The sequence below is a fragment of the Triticum aestivum genome, chromosome 3D, assembly GCF_018294505.1.
Source record: "Triticum aestivum cultivar Chinese Spring chromosome 3D, IWGSC CS RefSeq v2.1, whole genome shotgun sequence".
In the NCBI taxonomy this organism is placed as follows: domain Eukaryota; kingdom Viridiplantae; phylum Streptophyta; class Magnoliopsida; order Poales; family Poaceae; genus Triticum; species Triticum aestivum.
In genome coordinates this window covers 166,438,223-166,458,074 of record NC_057802.1, presented here as the reverse complement: position 1 = coordinate 166,458,074, position 19,852 = coordinate 166,438,223, and the positions used below count along the sequence as shown (strand labels likewise).

At 42.9% G+C, this 19,852-nt stretch overlaps 1 protein-coding gene across 2 annotated transcripts; it reads left to right on the top strand.

Annotated features, from left to right (window-relative positions):
• Positions 1-3,210: 3,210 nt before the first annotated feature.
• LOC123078066 (zinc finger CCCH domain-containing protein 6) lies at positions 3,211-10,175 on the top strand. 2 transcript variants are annotated; one of them, XM_044500455.1, is made up of 9 exons: positions 3,211-3,490; positions 3,602-3,771; positions 4,896-4,964; positions 5,231-5,347; positions 5,439-5,717; positions 5,974-6,294; positions 9,180-9,258; positions 9,391-9,612; positions 9,702-10,175. In XM_044500455.1, the coding sequence occupies exons 1-8, from the start codon at positions 3,406-3,408 to the stop codon at positions 9,546-9,548; spliced, it is 1,278 nt and encodes a 425-aa protein (XP_044356390.1). In that variant the 5' UTR covers positions 3,211-3,405; the 3' UTR covers positions 9,549-9,612; positions 9,702-10,175. The 2 variants fall into 2 exon arrangements, with proteins under 2 accessions (XP_044356390.1, XP_044356389.1); XM_044500454.1 differs by having other exon boundaries at positions 9,180-9,612.
• The last annotated feature ends 9,677 nt before the right edge of the window (positions 10,176-19,852 follow it).

The following is a 19,852-nucleotide window of genomic DNA, read 5'->3' as shown; positions in this document are numbered from 1 at the left end:
GTAGTACCGCTTATAAGCGGGTACTATTGTCCGTTCACTACCGTTGCAACTTCCGCTTATTTTTTATCCTCTGGATACGTTTTTCCTCTATGCGGAAGTAGAGCGGCAGTAGTGGGCGGTAGTACCGCTCTGTGCTGTAGTATCGCGCTTCCCTACTCTACTACCGCGGTTTCACCTATACACGCAACACCTAGCAGTAGTACTGCGCTGCCCTACTCGACTACCGTGGTTTCACCTGTACACGCAACACCTAGCGGTAGTATCACTGGTGGGAGCGTTAGTACCGCTCCGGCGGCACTACCGCCTCCTTGAGTTTCTCAGTTGCACGTTATGGCTGAAACTACCGTGCTAGCGGAAGTACCGCTCGCCCGAGCGGTACTACCGCTTGTGTGCGGATTGAGTGCATAATGGTTGGATTTGGGAGGGCCTATAAAAGGTGGTCTTCTTCCCCATTGCATCTTATCCTTTGAGCTCGTGTTCTCCCCCCATTGTTGACCTTCTTCTAGCTTTCTATCTCTCAATCCCTCCATGGATTCTTGCTAGTTGGGGGGGGGGGGAGAGGAGATCTAGATCCACATTTTCACTAATCACTTTCTCCTCTATGTGAGGAGAACCCCTTGGATCTAGATCTTGGAGTTATTGGTGTTTTGTTTCTTGTTCTTCCTCTTATTTTCCTCCATAGCCTTCGTTGTTTTGGTGGGATTTGAGAGTGAGGGACTTGGGCACTCCGTGTGCCCTTGCCATTGCATTAGTTGCATTGGTTTGAGTTCTCCACGGTGATACATGGAAGTGAAAAGTCGAGAATCTTATCACTCTTGGGTGCTTGGTACCCTAGAGCTTGTTCATCTTGGGTGCCTGTGCGCCCTAGGCGGTTGGTGGTGCTTCAGAGCTCAATCATTGTGATGTAAAGCTCCGGGCAAGCGTCGGGGTCTCTAATTAGGTTGTGGAGGTTGCCCTGAGCAATTTGTACGGATTCCGGTGACCGCCCCAAGGGTTGCCAAAGTGTACGGGTTTGGTAACCGCCCTCAAGGGTTGCCAATTGTATGGGTTCGGTGACCGTCCTCGAGGGCCCCTTAGTGGAATCGCAGCATCTTGCATTGTGTGAGGGCGTGAGGAGATTACGATGGTCCTAGTGGCTTCTTGGGGAGCATTGTGCCTCCACACCGTTCCAAACGGAGATTAACATCCGCATGGGTGTGAACTTGGGATACATCGTCGTCTCCGCATGTGTCGGTTATCTCTTACCCGAGCCCTTTACTTATGCACTTTACTTTGTGATAGCCATAGTGTTTCAGGTTATATATCTTGCTATCACCTAATTGTTTATCTTGCTTAGCATAAGTTGTTGGTGCACATAGGTGAGCCTAGTTGTTTTAGGTTTCATGCTTGACAAAATAAACGCTAGTTTTATTCCGCATTTGTTTAAGCCTAAACCGTAATTATTTTAAAGCGCTTATTCACCCCCATCTAGGCGCCATCCACGATCTTTCACAACTTCACCAACTAAACATCTGAGATCAAAGGAACCCTAATTAGTGGCTATACATAGGGTCGTAGAGCAATTAGCAAAATAAAATAACCGTGATATTCATTCCCATGACAACCTTTTCTACACGGGAACAACAGGTTTGTGAAGCCTCTTCAGATACTCAAGCCTTTTGATGGCCCTCCGAGGCCTCCTCTCCACCTTTTTTTTTATGATCTTGACTTGTCAGAGAGCTCCCTTCTCGAGCACGTCTAATTGTAAGAAATCACCACATCACAAAACAAAAAAAATTAAATGAAGATGTATTGAACTAATGGGAATTACGGAGTTGACACATGGGTATACGGAGTACTCATCATCACATTTTCAAGGACAAGCCTGTAAATTATTTGCATGAGGTCTAATTGAATGTTTGAATTGGAGTTGTAGTCCCTACATGTAACTACTTAGTCTAGTTCAGGGTCAAAATTTTGGGGTGTCTAGTCCATACATGTAACTACTCAGCCTAGTTTAGGGTAATAAATTTTTGTAAAAAAGAATCAAGCAACTACTTGAGTAGAAAAAGCTCGGATTAGAGCAACTCTAGCCGACCCCTAAAGTTTAGAGGAGTAAACGACTGAGTATCCATCAGAGGAGCACTGATTCTCCTCTAAGAATTGGTCGTTTCTACCGGATCCCCAATATTTAGCGAAGTAAAATAAACTTGAATGGCACAAGCACAAATTCGGTGCACACAAACACAAATTGGATTCAAATAAATACATAAAATGTACTTAAACAAAGTTTGATGCCGATTCAGAAAATTTTACATATAAAATAAGATGAATTAAACATAAATTTGGACCAAACTAACAGAAACTTACTACTCGCTATCGGTTTCTTCTCGATGCTCTTCCACTCCGACCGGCTGAGCCCACCGATCATAGGGTCGGGGCCATCGTCGTTGTCGCTGTCGTCACTGTCGGCATCATTTCCACCGCCATTGTTGTTGCCTTCGCCGTCAGAGTCGCTAGACAGAACGATGACGTCCACCCCCCCGCCCGTTGACTGGTCGAATAGCCGGTGCTCCGCCTCGACTAGCTCCGGGTAGCGGTGGCGGAGCTCCGCCATGTAATTCTCATTTGCTTGATCTGCTTCAATGCGCTTGAGGGCCTCCAGGTTCTCCCACCTCTCGCGTGAAGAGACCACCCGCTGGTCGATGGGCTCTGACCGCGGCATCTCCCCAAAAAAATGTTCTGGCAGCCATCGGCACTGTGTCACCGTAAATGTGTTTTTCTCCCAAATAGCAAACGAGTCTTGAGAAAAGAGTGAGTAAATTACAACCAAACGAGGCATGTACTAGGACACGAGAATAATGCAGGCACGAGAGCAGTGTACGAAATACACACCGCCTAGGTGTGTCAATAAAACCAAGGACCATATGGCTCAACATAACTGGGGCGAGTGCCATAATAGCGAGCTTAACTCCAACCGTTACCGCCCTTCATTTATGCAAACGGAGAAATCCCCATCAATCCACCCCCAAGCTAGATCGACCACGCGTGGTCCCAGCCAAGAAGCCCATATATATACTAGTATAATAAATAAAATTTAAAAAATCGCGAGAGACAAACACCAACCTACCCCCGCCCCCCGTGCCCCTGTGTAAAAACCGGACAGGTGCACGCGACAGTGGTGGGAAAACCAGCGAAAAAGAAGAAGAAAAAGGACGGAAGAGAGAGAGAGAGAGAGAGAGAGAGAGCGCGAGCAGTAGCCACACCATAGTGGTAGAAAGGAAACCAGAGGGAGGGAGGGAGGGAGAGAGAGAGAAGAAACAAAACCCGCCCGATCTCCTCGCCCTCCTCCTACTCCCACTCCGATCGCTCCTGCCCGATTCCCTACCCGATTGCCGCGCGCCTCCTGGTCCCCTCCCGACACCCATGGAGCCTCGCCCCGCGGCTGCAGCCGGAGGAGGAGGAGAAGGGGAGGCCGGCCGTGGCGCGGACCCCGACACCGGCCTCGAAGGTAGCAGCACGCTTTCCTCTCTCCCTGTGATTATTTTGCTCGGATCTCCGCGTCCGTACGGCGCGCGGATCTACGTGGATTGGCGTAACGGGACGAATGCGTGGCTGGCAGGGTCGATGTGGAGGATGGGGCTGGCCGGCGACGGCGGCGGGGAGGGGGACGGGGCGCGCCTGCCGGAGCGGCCGGACCAGGCGGACTGCATCTACTACCTCCGGACGGGAGCCTGCGGCTTCGGGGACCGCTGCCGCTACAACCACCCCCGCGATCGCGGCGGCACTGAGGTGACAAAACCTGCTTCCTCTCCCTTTTGCGCGCTCTCCTGATCTCACTCCGCGCGATTGGGTGAGCCCATGTGCGTGCGCGCGTTTGCGTTGGAAGCAGCTTTACGTTACGTATATTTGCCATGTGATCGATGTGGCGACACTGCAATCCACAGAGAGTATCAGATCACACAAATTACCAGTGGTTCGGGTAATGTAGCTCATCTCTAGCTGAATTGCATCTGCCGCTCGTGCAACTGTCCGCGGTGTCTTCCTAGTACTGATCAGGCGGCGGCAGCATGATAGTTTGGACGGTGGCGGTAACTGAACCTAGGCGCCCATTGGATATCCTTTTGGAAGCACAAAGTCATGGATGCTCTGCACAGTGATTCGCTTCTCCGCTCCTGCTATGCCAATCGTTTCACTGTATCAGCAGCTTTAAACTTACTAGTTTGGCTTTTATGGGCGACTAAGTTTACTAGGTGTCACTACATGCATTTTCCCACTTTCCCATTCTCCATTTTATCTATCTTATATCGTACCAATGCCCTGTTGACCATGATAACATAAAAGGTTATACCCCCCACCCCCGTCTTAGTAGTCGCATGTACTTAGATTTCTATATCAAATGCATGGAAAAACGATATACATGTATAACCATCAATCACAGAGGTTTAGAGCTGTCCTCAACAGTTTTGTTCTAGATGGTTCAAATGCTTTTTGCTGTATCTGTATATATAAATCTATCTCACAGTTGTAAGTACCTTACATTTGACCCTAGTTTTGGTGGATTAAATGCTTTTTGACTTGCTTGATTTGCCAAAGATACTTTGCGTACTGCTTACCATTAGCACTTAAAGTTGACAATTTGACATTAATAAAGCTGCTTCCATCATGGGATGGTTTTCATAAATGATTTATCATGGCTTCAATACTTGCCATGTTTCCGTTAAGGAGATCTGTTTTCTGGCATGGGCCTAGGATATTGTTATTGTTTCTACTATACTATTTAGGCAATAATCTTAGTTCAACCTAGAACATAAACAGGAGTTTATCTCCTCCAGTTGAATTCTAGGAATCATATTTACAGTTTTGCAATAGATGACAAATGGAGTAACCACTGATTCCATTTTTAAAAAATGTAGTTTGGTGGAGGTGCAAAGAATGCAGTAGCATTGGACTACCCGGAGCGGTTGGGTCAACCAGTATGTGAGGTACATAAATCTAACAGTTTCAGGCTCAAATTTAATTACCTTCTAAAAAAGGAGCATCAGTCACACTCTTGAGCATGCATGCACCAACTCCTGCACACCATCTGCATGCACCCAGTTGGCCACTTACTTGCTGCTCCTTGACTGGCATACAGAGCGAACAACTAAAAAATTAGTAATGTCTGGCGGGTATTCAGCATCCTGCCCATTTTATGTCATGTCAGATGACTTGTTAACTGTTTGGACTTACTCTTTTGTATTTTTTACAGTATTACATGAAGACTGGGACTTGCAAATTTGGTTCCAATTGCAAATATCACCATCCTAAGCAAGATGGTTCTGTGCAGCCTGTAATGTTAAACAGTAATGGATTCCCTCTACGTCCGGTGTGAAAATTCTCTCCAAAAACATTGCTTCTTTAGTGAAATCTTTCGCCTAGTATCTGTATGGAAAATTATTGATACCAACGAAATGCAGGGTGAGAAAGAGTGCTCCTACTACATGAAGACTGGACAATGCAAGTTTGGTTCGACATGTAAATTTCATCATCCAGAATTTGGTGGTGTTCCAGTTACTCCTGGAATTTATCCACCATTGCAGTCGTCAACTGTACCTTCGCCTCATCCATACGCTCCTCTTACAAATTGGCAAATGGGGAGGCCGCCTGTAGTCCCTGGATCATATATGCCAGGCTCGTACACTCCAATGATGCTATCGTCTGGAATGATCCCCTTGCAAGGATGGAGCCCTTATCCGGTAACTAACTTGAGTTAACAAAAATAGTTTTGGTTAAGTATCAGGTCTCAAATGCAAAAGGGAATTAAGGGTCATAACTCACATGTCATACCAACTGACTTACTTAAAGATGTAAAGCAATGATTGGTGAATATGTAAAGTGTAGATTGGTGGTGTATGCGATCATAGAAAACAATTAAAGGAAAATGTTACATAAGAATTTCATGCAACAAGATAAATATTTTCCTCCAAGTAAAAACTCTTCTGTTTGATGCAGGCTTCAGTAAACCCTGTAGCATCAGGTGGAGCACAACAAACTGTTCAAGCTGGACCTATGTATGGCATAGGGCACCATGGATCTTCCTCTACAATTGCTTATGGTGGTCCTTACATGCCTTACTCTTCCTCAACTATACAATCAAGCAATAATCAACAAGAACATGGATTCCCTGAGCGGCCAGGGCAGCCTGAGTGTCAGTATTACATGAGGACAGGAGATTGTAAATTTGGCGCTACATGTAAATATCATCATCCTCGAGATTGGAGTTCACCCAAGTCTAATTATATGTTCAGCCCTTTTTGCCTTCCACTTCGTCCAGTAAGTAACTCGAACACATCTTTTGTATGTTGTACTCCCTCTGCAACTTAATATAAGATGTTTTTTGACACTGTCATGGACTCTAAAAACATCTTATAAAAAGCTACAGAGGGAGTAGGAACTAGTGCTGCGTGTATATATGATTATTATAATTACCTGGAAGCTAGCTAGAACTTTCATAGTTTCTGGTAATTTGAAACAGACAACTGTGTTGAAGCCTCTTATCTTCAAGAGTCAATCTACCTCAGTGATAATCTTCTCCATCCGGATGAGTCTATCTAGATCTATCTACCAAACCGATAACCCTGAGGAGTGGCATTTCACCTATTAAAGATGTGGGCTAGGTGGACCTTCAATGTCGTCAGGAAATCTAGTCATGAATTGAGAACATTTGTTGTCCATAAGCAGTGACTTGATTGCATATAAATTTATAATAGAATCTCAAGGAGACAAATGACCTTTTAGTGCGAAGTAAATAGGTTAAGAGAGGCGTTGCATGTTCCATGGCTGAGTATGAGGCACCCTAAATCTCATGCCACCGCCCCTTCGCATGCTTAAGACATATTTGGTTACCTGGCCACACAATTGCTTTGTGACTTGCTTAGCTTAAAGGTTCGTAAATATATATTTTTTGTTTTTGAAAATATCAGAAGACTTGGTTGGAACTTGAACCTATCAAATAAGATTCTTGGTTGAGCATATCTCCCGAGTTGTGAAGCTGTTTGTAAAATTTATCGTAATTGAATGAAACTCTCATGAAGTCGCAATAGTTCGAAAAATGTCTCTCAGTTGGTGGTTCCACAAATCATAAGTTGTTCAGAACTCATGAGGTTGTTTAGTTTGTACTTAGAAGAATACATCCCATTTGCTGATCATATGGCATGCACTCAAACCCATTCTTGAGTCGCAACTCTCAAGTGCTTATAAGTAGCTGTCTTGGGTACTCAGGTTGGAAGTACATTACTTTGTCGACAATTTACTGCCGATCAACCATTTGAGTCTCACCTGGCATTTTTCATAGAAAACTGAATATACTTGTGATAAAAGTTGTCGATTAGTCAGTCTTTCCTGTCAACTAAATTCTTGGCATAGTATATCAGGACAGCCAGGGTAGTTCATGAGACAGATATGGTAGCATAGTGGGGCCTATATTCGTTAGTCATCAGCTAAGCCTTTTGGTCAATGAAAACCATCAAATATTTTTCATGTGACCAAGATCCTCGTTGTTTAGACCCAGATCAACCAGTCCATTCAACTTGGTTGACCGAGCCTCACATTGACCAGATGACTGTCAAGATCTTCAAAATTTGTGGAGATGCCGTGTAATCCAGCATATGATAGTGGAAAAAAGTAATATTCTTCAAATTTCTTAGCCAGTCAAGTTTCTTCAATAGAATAAACACCTTACGCTACCTTTGGATTTATATATTCCAACCAGGAGATGTCTAGCCTTTTTTTTCCAGTTTTTGTATGAGTGTTAGTTTCCGTCAGTTCAGGATCTGTGAAGGTGCGCATTGATAGGTCTACCAATGGAAACGAGCTTTCAATTGCCCATTCCTCTACCTTAAGTATTCCATTCTGAGATAAAGCTGAAGAATAATCGAATAACGTCTTGGGTTCATTGCCATATACTAGTATACATACTTGCAGTAGTAAGATACTCCCTCCGTCCCATAATATAAGAGCGTTTTTGACACTAGTATAGTGTCAAAAACGCTCTTATATTATGGGACGGAGGGTGTAGTTCTTTATACTGCAGTATCTCAGGGGTACACTGCTGTGTAGTATGATATGGGTTATTTAACATTGTGTCCTAAATAATGGAAATATTTATTAGAAAAATGTGATTAATATGTGAACTTGTATATTTGCAAATGGGTGTAACTACTAGAAAATACAGAGTAAGTAATGGGCTAGATTTTTTGTACATCATATCATCATTGCGTGCACCAGCAGCCAAGAAGGCACGGAAGATATTAACACTTCATATCTCCGTGCCTATCATTTATGTGTATTTACTATGGATACTGTGTAAACATTGATATTATGTCTCTTAAAATAATTTCCTTGCCATAAGGTAAACATTATTCCATGTTTTGTCTTTAAAATATCTCGAGGCATACCAAGATCAAGTATTGACTATTCGAAATAGTATTTAATATAGACCTGTCTACTATGGTGTCCTGTTGTAGTGAAATGCTGATATATTAAAACTCATTGACTCTCGCAAACTATTTTATTGTTTGAGTATTAGTTTCGTAAAACAAAAACATAATCAACTTTCTCTGAATATAATCAAGACAAATGCTTTTCGAGAAAGAAAATGTGTAGGATCTTCAATCTTTGTAGCAGTGGTTGAGGTGCAAGAAGTGTCCCCATCTGGCATTTGCTTGCCGATGATGTTTGCTCTTTCTAATTCTAGTCACCAGCTCAACAAAGCGAAAAACTTTAGGTCCTAATTTATTGAACTCTGCATAGCTTAAGTGTAAAGTGTCCCATCTATCATGGAATTGTACATTGATAACAAAATTCTTTGTCCACAAGGTTACATGAGGTGTCCAAGGATCTTAGATGATCTCCTAGATCAGTGTGATATCCTTTCTTTTAACTGAAAACTGTAGGGGAGGCCCTGAATCAGTGTGGTATCCTGGATTATTGTGTAATATGCACAAGGTTTTCAGCTCTCTGAATTCTCTGTTAGGCATGACACATGCATTGTCTGGAATATAACATGGGCATAAATCATGTGGGATGCTATATTTGTTTTAATATGGTAGAAAAAGTGTAGTGGCCTTATAGACTGCCTATGTAAGTATGTATTTATAGTTTCTTTGAAGTATATGCAGTTTCTTATAAGAGGCTTCTTTTATCATCTCAATTTTCAGGGTGCTCAGCCTTGTTCATACTATGCCCAAAATGGGTATTGTAGATATGGAGTTGCATGCAAGTATGATCACCCGATGGGTACGCTTGGCTACAGTTCATCTCCCTTTCCCCTGTCTGACATGCCAATTGCTCCCTATCCTCTTGGCTTCTCTATTGCCACATTGGCTCCATCTTCATCTTCCCAAGATCTAAGGCCAGAATATATTTCAGCTAAAGACCCATCAGTCAACCAAGTAGGATCGCCAGTGACAGCATCTGAGCCTTCTGGATCAATTTTACCAAAAGGGGTTTTCCCGCCAGACACGGTGATGCGTGCTCAGACTAATACGACAACTGGTGGTAGTTCAAGCCCTGGTGGTGGTCGCTGATTTTTCTGAGCTGAGTCGAGAGATCTCTTATCTCTCAGAACAATTTTCCAATCATTTGACACAGGTAGATTTGAACCTTCCATGATTTTCCCCCATGTATAATAACATTGCAGTGCTATTGCTAATCGTTCTATCTTATTGTGTTGAAATCAGTTCTGATAGGCCCCTCCGATGTGAATAAAAGGCCGTGGCCTCTGTAGAGAAGGCTCGGCGAGGGTGGTTTTCTCTGCCACCTCAATAAAAAAGCATTGATAGGTTACAAGCAAGCTCGATTCACTTGCAAATTTTTGCGCTCTTCTGTTCATCTCTGAGACTGGAAAAGGAAGGTTTTTGGATATCAGGTTCTATATCTCGCAATCGGTGTGGATACTCATATCCATTCCCTTGGTAAATAAATTCTTGGGCAAGGAAATCGCCACATGAAGAAATTACTTGGTTTTGGTCCTAGCCTTCCCAAGTCATTTTCTTTTTGTTCTGTATATTGTCATATATATTATATTATATATATCATCAACAGACTTGAGACTTAAAACTGCATAAGTACATATATATAGGAGCAAGGCACATTGTAATGAACACTGAACGTTTATATAATGAAGTATCGCTGTGAAACCTTATCCAGTTTCAGACTACCGGTGTCTATTTCTTTGCTAGAACTACATGTTACCGCTTCGAACTGACACTTATTGCAAGTGGCTGGCACTTGTAAATCATTTGATGCACGCATCACGTCTACATTATGTTCCATTTTCTATCAAACAACCATGCTAGTTTTATTTTAGTTATTAAATGTACGAAACAATTGGTCATTCATTATTGAGGAATGAGCCCGATGGGTCTTCAACATGCTTGTAAAAAAAGGTGCCATTGGATGTTCCATTACCCCGTGGATAAACAACTCGTTGGCGTCTTCTCTGATCAATAGCTGAGCGCATGCTCGACTTTGTTGGAGATACTGGAAGGAAGACTGTCAAGTGCCAAAATTTCAGCATGTAACCAAAACCGACATAGCCATTGGTAGGATATTACACACTAAAGTTAAGCATCGACTATTCATTCACCATGGATCTTTTGATCATGTCACAGGTTGGGGAAAACGAGTAGATATGAGGTTTGACAATAAAAACGTAGTGGTTTAACCTAGAGTCAGACCCTCAGATGAGTTATAGCCCTAGATTTAGAGAGTATAAAGAATGAGTTTTGCTTAGACCCCCCACCCACCCCTCATTTAAAAGTTTATACAAATCTTGAATTTACTTAGCCTTTAAATCAAACGTATTGAATACAGATACAAAAGATTATATTATCCTTTTCAATTGTAGGGGTAACTTCTAATCTCCATCTTTAATTTGTATCAGAATCTGTAAACTTTTCTTCGATCAACCTGAACATGATAGAATCCGAATCTCTGTGCTTTATTGTGTTATCTTTGGATCGTAGATAGCACACCCAATAACAAATGAATATCAAGATACATATAATTTATTACAACTCGATGAGTTTAGTGTTTAAATTATACAACTTGCACAACTCATGGTCGGCTCATAACACATCGGAAACATAAATGAAAATAGCTTTAAGCGCATCAATGACACTTGGTTGGTTGAGTGTAGCTCTGTGGCCTTGAATGCATCTCGCCCACACTTCGTTTTCTGCACATAACAAGTAGCAGGTGGTTTCACTGAGTGTACTCATGGGTCATACCCAAAAGATTAACAAATGCATGCATAAGGAGGGTTCTAGGGTTTCTTTATGGAAAACCAAGCTTTTAGTTTTGAAGCACATTTATTCAGATCATACAAGTGTACTACTACTTAAGGCCTCTATCGGGTTCACATAAAGTATATAATGCACGACCTTTGGGTTATATCAAGTATTTGAACCCAAATCCTTACAAGCACCCAACCTTTTTCTTTAGGGATAACTTGGGGAGCTCCTATAGGATGCTCTACGCGTTAGCTTGTCGTTGAATCGCACATGCACTCCTCCTACTGGGCTGACGCATTCGTGTGAAACCGTAACAGACAGATTCTATAGATCGGGAACTATAGTGATTTTGTACCCAGTAAATTTCTCTAGTTTTCAGTTATTTTTTTCAGTCGGTTTTAAAAAACACATAAAATAGAACTGGTGTACTGTAGTGACATTTTTGAAAAGTACCAACAAATTTGAAATCCAAACAATTTCTGGAATTTTTGAACATTTTTCAAAACCATGAACAATTCATTAAATCTCTGAATATTTTTGTCAAATTACGTTTTTTGAAACCACAAACAGTTCTTCAAGTCTCTGAATATTTTTTAAATGATATGTTTTCTAAAAAATACGAATACTCTTTGCAATTTGTAAGCATTTTATGAAAACACAATTTTTAAATAACTCAAACAAATTTTGAATCATTCGCACATTTAAAAAAATACAAAGACAATTTGAAATTACAAACAATTTTTTGAATTTTTTAATAAAATCACCAACATTAATTTAAATTTGTGAAATTTCTTAAAAAGGAAGAAAATAAAAAGCGGAAGGAAAACCAAAAAAATACTCCCTCCGTCCCAAAATTCTTGTCTTAGATTTCCGTATCTAGACAAATCTAAGACAAAAATTTTGGGACGGAAGGAGTAGCAAATAAACAATATAAAATAAAACCGGTTCAGAAACCTTCTAGAAGGTTCCCAAAATAGGGATTCAACACACGTGACTAGCTTTAGATGGCCCAGCCCATCTAACGTTCGCTGGGCTCGGGTGTGCGAATCCCCGACAACTACTTGTGGGCCTCCTAAATAGTGGATCCTATTTGTCGTCTGTAGGCGTCAAATAGACGACCGGCCGCTGACCGGCAAGGCGAGTTGGGCTGGCGCAGTTCGGCCTTTTTCTCCCCGTTTCTGTTTTGCTGTTTTTCCTAATGCAGCGCATTTTTGTTAATTTTTTCTTCCAGTTTTTCTTTAATTTTTATTTTATTTACCCCCTTTTTAAAAATCACAAATTCCAAAAATGTTTCCATATACACAGCAAAGTATACAAAAAGTTCACCGTGTATTATAAAAATATTCACCATATATTACAAAAAGGTTCACCGTGTATTATAAAAGTGTGCATCGTGTGTTAAGAAAATGTTCAAGATATATTAAAAAATGGTCAATATGTTAAAAATGTTCAAGGTATATTACAAAAAGTCCACCATATATTAAAAAATTGTTCGGTTTGTAATTTCAAATGTTCATCGTATATTAAAACAATGTTCAATTTCTATTTAATAAATGTTCACTGTATATTATAAAAATATTTAAAGTACAGAAAACTATAAAAAGGAAAATGTGCAGTAAAACAAGGGATTTTCTTTAGTACTGACGTAGACGCTCATACGCTCATACACTCATCCATATGATTGCAGTACACACATCCTACCCTGTGAGAACCTCCGAGAGACTGACCCGGTACATCATCTTGAGATTAACAAAGTCGCTACAAACACTTTCATAGTCGACGGAAATGTCTTCTCCCATTGAACGCACATTGTCGAAAGGCCTGAAATAAATCGAGAAAAATACAAACACCACTGTCAAGTCTAAGACTTGAACACTGGTGGGTTGGGATACACTGTTGTCCTAACCATACAACTGCATGTTGGTTCAAGGGGATCTTGTTTAAAACGATAAAAAAACAGGGTGGTACGGTGAACCGACTGCTAGTGTGCTACAGTACCCGGGTTGCTGCAGTAATCCGCTTCGCAGAAAAACCTGGTTTGCTGCAGTAACAAGTTACTATAGTACGTCGTTCGCTAAACTGAATGCTTACGGGGCTAGCCTATTGCGCTCGCCCTTGTATGTCACCTTGTCTGTTTGACGCCTGCGGGCGTCTAACAGGAGCTCCCACTTGTCGTAGTAAGTGTCAAATAGAGACTACCGACATATCCATGGTGTGTCGCTTGGGACTAGGCATGATTGCCTGCTACGATCACATCAAGTGTACTTACTTGAGCCCAAGGTTTCTCCCAGAAAAGAAATTTGAACCCAAGTTTTTCCCTCGCAAAGCATACCATTTTGAAACAAGGATATCCTCCAGAAACTTCACAGTTGAGTCCTTCGTCTGTTTTGCACTTTGTTGTTCTGGCGAACATGCTCCTCCCGAGAAAAAATAATTCTCTAACTGAAGGCCAATCTGTATCACGCTTATGACCCGAGCTTTAGGTATTTTTCATAAGATCTTGTCCCCCGTGCTACTCTACCAATCAAGCAAAGGTAAAATAAGTGTGTATAATTTATTATGGTAACACAGCTATGGTTGCAACTAGTAAAATTTCATGGTAATTGCCGGGCATTGAGACGTATCTTTGCGTTGCTATTAGACTTGTTCACAAAATAAGAAAATCAACCATAAATATTATAAATAGCCAATTGCTAGGAACACTTGCAAAGGTACCGCTAGATTCATGACAACCACCACACATTGAAGCTCATTTTTTTATTCTTGCAATCTTTCATTACTAACACCTAAGATATATTTTTATATTATTAAGTACTTTAGCTACCTCCCTAAAACCATTTTTATGAAGTATCTTAGTTTTAGAGAGTCTAAAATGCAAGGATAGTCGTGTAAGTGGTGTATCTTAGTTTTAGAGAGTCTAAAATGCAAGGATAGTCGTGTAAGTGGTATACACACTTGAGATCGTAGGAAACCTACTCTTAGCTCCTATGGGTATTGACACTCATATACTTCTACTCTATTTGAAAAGTGCTATGACTACATCTTGCACTTGGGGATAGTCAGCCTCTCATCGGGCAATATTTTTCTGAATGCTGAATCTACACCCCGTCACTGTTGTAAAAACAGTTCAACCTGCTAGAAGGAAATAAATCCCGCACATGTAATTGCTAAGCTTTCAAAAATATTAGTATAATAAAAGCATGGGTGATCTATTGAAAGGATTGAGAAGAGGGGTCTAGTGTTGGGGATCGTAGCAGAATTTTAAAATTTTCTACGCATCACCAAGATCCATCTATGGAGTTTACTAGCAACAAGAAGGAAGGAGTGCATCTACATACCCTTGTAGATCGCGAGCGGAAGCGTTCAAGTGAACGGGGTTGATGGAGTCGTACTCGTCGTGATCCAAATCACCGATGACCGAGCGCCGAACGGACGGCACCTCCGCGTTCAACACACGTACGGAGCAGCGACGTCTCCTCCTTCTTGATCCAGCAAGGGGGAAGGAGAGGTTGATGGAGATCCAGCAGCACGACGGCGTGGTGGTGGAAGTAGCGGGGATCCCGGCAGGGCTTCGCCAAGCACAAGCGGGAGGGAGAGGTGTCATGGGAGGGAGAGGGAGGCGCCAGGGGCTGTGGTGCAGCTGCCCTCCCACCCCACTATTTATAGGGGCCCTGGGAGGGGCGCCGGCCCCCTGGAGATCCCATCTGAGGGGGGGGGGGGCGGCCAAGGGGGTGGCTTGCCCCCCAAGCCAAGTGGGGCGCCCCCCACCCCCAGGGTTTCCAACCCTAGGCGCAGGGGAGGCCCAAGGGGGGCGCACCAGCCCACCAGTGGCTGGTTCCCCTCCCCACTTCAGCCCATGGGGCCCTCCGGGACAGGTGGCCCCACCCGGTGGACCCTCGGGACCCTTCCGGTGGTCCCGGTACAATACCGATAACCCCCGAAACTTTCCCGGTGGCCGAAACTGGACTTCCTATATATAATTCTTCACCTCCGGACCCTTCCGGAACTCCTCGTGACGTCCGGGATCTCATCCGGGACTCCGAACAACTTTCGGGTTTCCGCATACTAATATCTCTACAACCCTAGCGTCACCGAACCTTAAGTGTGTAGACCCTACGGGTTCGGGAGACATGCAGACATGACCGAGACGACTCTCCGGTCAACAACCAATAGCGGGATCTGGATACCCAGGTTGGCTCCCACATGTTCCACGATGATCTCATCGGATGAACCACGATGTCGAGGATTCAATCAATCCCGTATACAATTCCCTTTGTCAATCGGTACGTTACTTGCCCGAGATTCGATCGTCGGTATCCCAATACCTTGTTCAATCTTGTTACCGGCAAGTCACTTTACTCGTACCGTAATGCATGATCCCGTGACCAACCACTTGGTCACTTTGAGCTCATTATGATGATGCATTACCGAGTGGGCCCAGAGATACCTCTCCGTCATACGGAGTGACAAATCCCAGTCTCGATTCGTGCTAACCCAACAGACACTTTCGGAGATACCCGTAGTGCACCTTTATAGCCACCCAGTTACGTTGTGACGTTTGGCACACCCAAAGCACTCCTACGGTATCCGGGAGTTGCACAATCTCATGGTCTAAGGAAATGATACTTGACAATTGGAAAAGCTCTAGCAAACGAACTACACGATCTTTGTGCTATGCTTAGGATTGGGTCTTGTCCATCACATCATTCTCCTAATGATGTGATCCCGTTATCAATGACATCCAATGTCCATAGTCAGGAAACCATGACTATCTGTTGATCAACGAGCTAGTCAACTAGAGGCTTACTAGGGACACGTTGTGGTCTATGTATTCACACATGTATTACGATTTCCGGATAACACAATTATAGCATGAACAATAGACAATTATCATGAACAAGGAAATATAATAATAACCATTTTATTATTGCCTCTAGGGCATATTTCCAACATCTAGAGGGGGGGGCGTGGGGAGTGATTAGACCCTTAACAAGCAAAAGTGGCAGTTTTTAATTTCTTCAAGTTAAGGTTAAGTTTAGCACATATTAAAAGCACACACAATACATCTCAAGAAAGCATGGCAAGAGTATAGGTCATACGTCTCCAACGTATCTCCAACGTATCTCGGATATGGACTACTTGGAGACTTATATGGTCCATAGAAAACTTGAAGTACATACTCTAAAATGCAGAAGATAAGTGTGAGTGCTATGGATGGCCTTCTCATAGGGAGACGGGAGAGAATCCATAGTGGTATATTGTTGTGGTGACTAGTGGACTCGTGTGTGCTTTCTCACCTCAAAGTGATTACTGGTAGTCGTAGTTTAGGATAGCCACTGATGTTGGGGACGTAGTATTTCAAAAAAAATCCTACGATCATGCAAGATCTATCTAGGAGAAGCATAGCAACGAGCGGGGAGAGTGTGTCCACGTACCCTCGTAGACCGAAAGTGGAAGCGTTTAGTAACGCGGTTGATGTAGTCGAACGTCTTCGCGATCCAACCGATCCAAGTACCGAACGTACGGCACCTCCGCGTTCAGCACACGTTCAGCTCGATGACGTCCCTCGAGCTCTTGATCCAGTTGAGGCCGAGGGAGAGTTCCGTCAGCACGACGGCATGGTGACAGTGATGATGAAGTTACCGACGCAGGGCTTCGCCTAAGCACTACGGCGATATGACCGAGGTGTGTAACTATGGAGGGGGCACCGCGCACGGCTAAGAGAAGACTTGGTGTGTTCTAGCGGTGCCCCCCACATATATATAGGTGAGAGGGGAAGGGAGCAGCAGGAGGCGCGCCCCAAGTAGGAGGAATCCTTCTTGGGGCCTAATCCTATTCGGCCTCCCCCTTTTCCATGTTTTTCGGAGGGAGAAGGAAAGAGGAAGGGGGAGAGAAGGAAAGGGGAGGCCGAATTGCCCCCTTCCTTTCTCTCCTCTCCCTTACCTTTCTCCCACTCCATTCGGCCATGCATGGGGCGCACCAGCCCACTAGGGGCTGGTCTGTCCCGCCCTAGGCCCAATAAGGCCCATATCTTGGCCGGGGGTGCCCGGAACCCCTTTCCGGTGACCCGATACGTACCCGGTACCCCCGAAACACTTCCGGTGTCCAAATACTATCGTCCTTTATATGAATCTTTACCTCTCGACCATTTCGAGATTCCTCGTCATGTCCGTGATCTCATCCGGGACTTCGAACAACATTCGGTCATCAAATCACACAACTCATACAATATAAAATCGTCATCGAACGTTAATCGTGCGGACCCTACGGGTTCGAGAACTATGTAGACATGACCAAGACACCTCTCTGGTCAATAACCAATAGCGAAACATGGATGCTCATATTGGCTCCCATGCACATATTCTACGAAGAACTTTATCGGTCAAACCGCATAACAACATACGTTGTTCCCTTTGTCATCGCTATGTTACTTGCCCAAGATTCGATCGTCAGTATCATCATACCTAGTTCAATCTCGTTACTGGCAAGTCTCTTTACTCATTCCGTAATGCATCATCCCGCAACTAACTCATTAGTCACATTGCTTGCAAGGCTTATAGTGATGTGTATTATCGAGAGGGCCCAGAGATACCTCTCCGATACACGGAGTGACAAATCCTAATCTCGATCTATGCCAACCCAACAAACACCTTTGGAGACACCTGTAGAGCATCTTTATAATCACCCAGTCAAGTAGAGGCATACTAGGGACATTGTGTTTTTGTCTATGTATTCACACATGTACTAAGTTTCCGGTTAATACAATTCTAGCATGAATAATAAACATTTATCATGATATAAGGAAATAAATAATAACTTTATTATTGCCTCTAGGGCATATTTCCTTCAGTCTCCCACTTGCACTAGAGTCAATAATGTAGTTCACATCGCCATGTGATTTAACACCAATAGTTCACATCGTCATGTGATTTAACACTCTATAGTTCACATCGCCATCTGACCAATACCCAAAGGGTTTACTAGAGTCAATAATCTAGTTCACATCTCCATGTGATTAACAGCCAAAGAGTACTAAGGTGTGATCATGTTTTGCTTGTGAGAGAGGTTTAGTCAACGGGTCTGCCACATTCAGATCCGTATGTATTGTGCAAATTTCTATGTCTACAATGCTCTGCGCGGAGCTAAATGCTCCCAATTTCAATATGTATCCAGATCGAGACTCAGAGTCATCCAGATTGGTGTCAAAGCTTGCATCGACGTAACTCTTTACGATGAACTCTTTATCACTTCCATAACCGAGAAATATTTCCTTAGTCCTCTAAGGATAATTTTTGACCAATGTCCAGTGATCTACTCCTAGATCACTATTGTACTCCCTTGCCAAACTCAGGGCAAGGTATACAATAGGTATGGTACACAGCATGGCATACTTTGTAGAACCTATGGCTGAGGCATAGGGAATGACTTTCACTCTCTCTCCATCTTCTTCCGTGGTCGGGCTTTGAGTCTTACTCAACTTCACACCTTGCAACACAGGCAAGAACTCCTTCTTTGACTGTTCCATTTTGAACTACTTCAAAAACTTGTCAAGGTATGTACTCATTGAAAAAAGTTATCAAGCGTCTTGATCTATCTCTATAGATCTTGATGCTCAATATGTAAGCAGCTTCACCGAGGTATTTCTTTGAAAAACTCCTTTCAAACACTCCTTTATGCTTTCCAGAAAAATTCTACATCATTTCCGATCAACAATATGTCATACACATATACTTATCAGAAAGGTTGTAGCGCTCCCACTCACTTTCTTGTAAATACAAGCTTCACCGCAAGTCTGTACAAAACTATATGCTTTGATCAACTGATCAAAGCGTATATTCCAACTCTGAGATGCTTGCACCAGTCCATAGATGGATCGCTGGAGCTTGCACATTTTGTTAGCACCTTTAGGATTGACAAAACCTTTTGGTTGCATCATATACAACTCTGCTTTAAGAAATCCATTAAGGAATGTAGTTTTGACATCCATTTGTCAGATTTCATAAAATGTGGCAATTGCTAACATGATTCGGACAGACTTAAGCATCGCTACGAGTGAGAAAATCTCATCGTAGTCAACACCTTGAACTTGTCAAAAACCTTTTTCGACAAGTCTAGCTTTGTAGATAGTAACACTACTATCGGTGTCCGTCTTCCTCTTGAAGATCCATTTATTTTCTATTGCTTCCTGATCATCGGGCAAGTCAACCAAAGTCCATAATTTGTTCTCATACATGGATCCCATCTCAGATTTCATGGCCTCAAGCCATTTTGCGGAATCTGGGCTCATCATCGCTTCCTCATAGTTCGTAGGTTTGTCATGGTCTAGTAACATGATTTCCAGAACAGGATTACCGTACCACTTTGGTGCAGAACGTATTCTGGTTGACCTACGAGGTTCGGTAGTGACTTGATCTGAAGTTTCATGATCATCATTATTAACTTCCTCACTAATCGGTGTAGGCATCACTGGAACTAATTTCTGTGATGAACTACTTTCCAATTCGGGAGAAGGTACAATTACCTTATCAAGTCCTACTTTCCTCCCACTCACTTCTTTCGAGAGAAACTCCTTCTCTAGAAAGGATCCATTCTTAGCA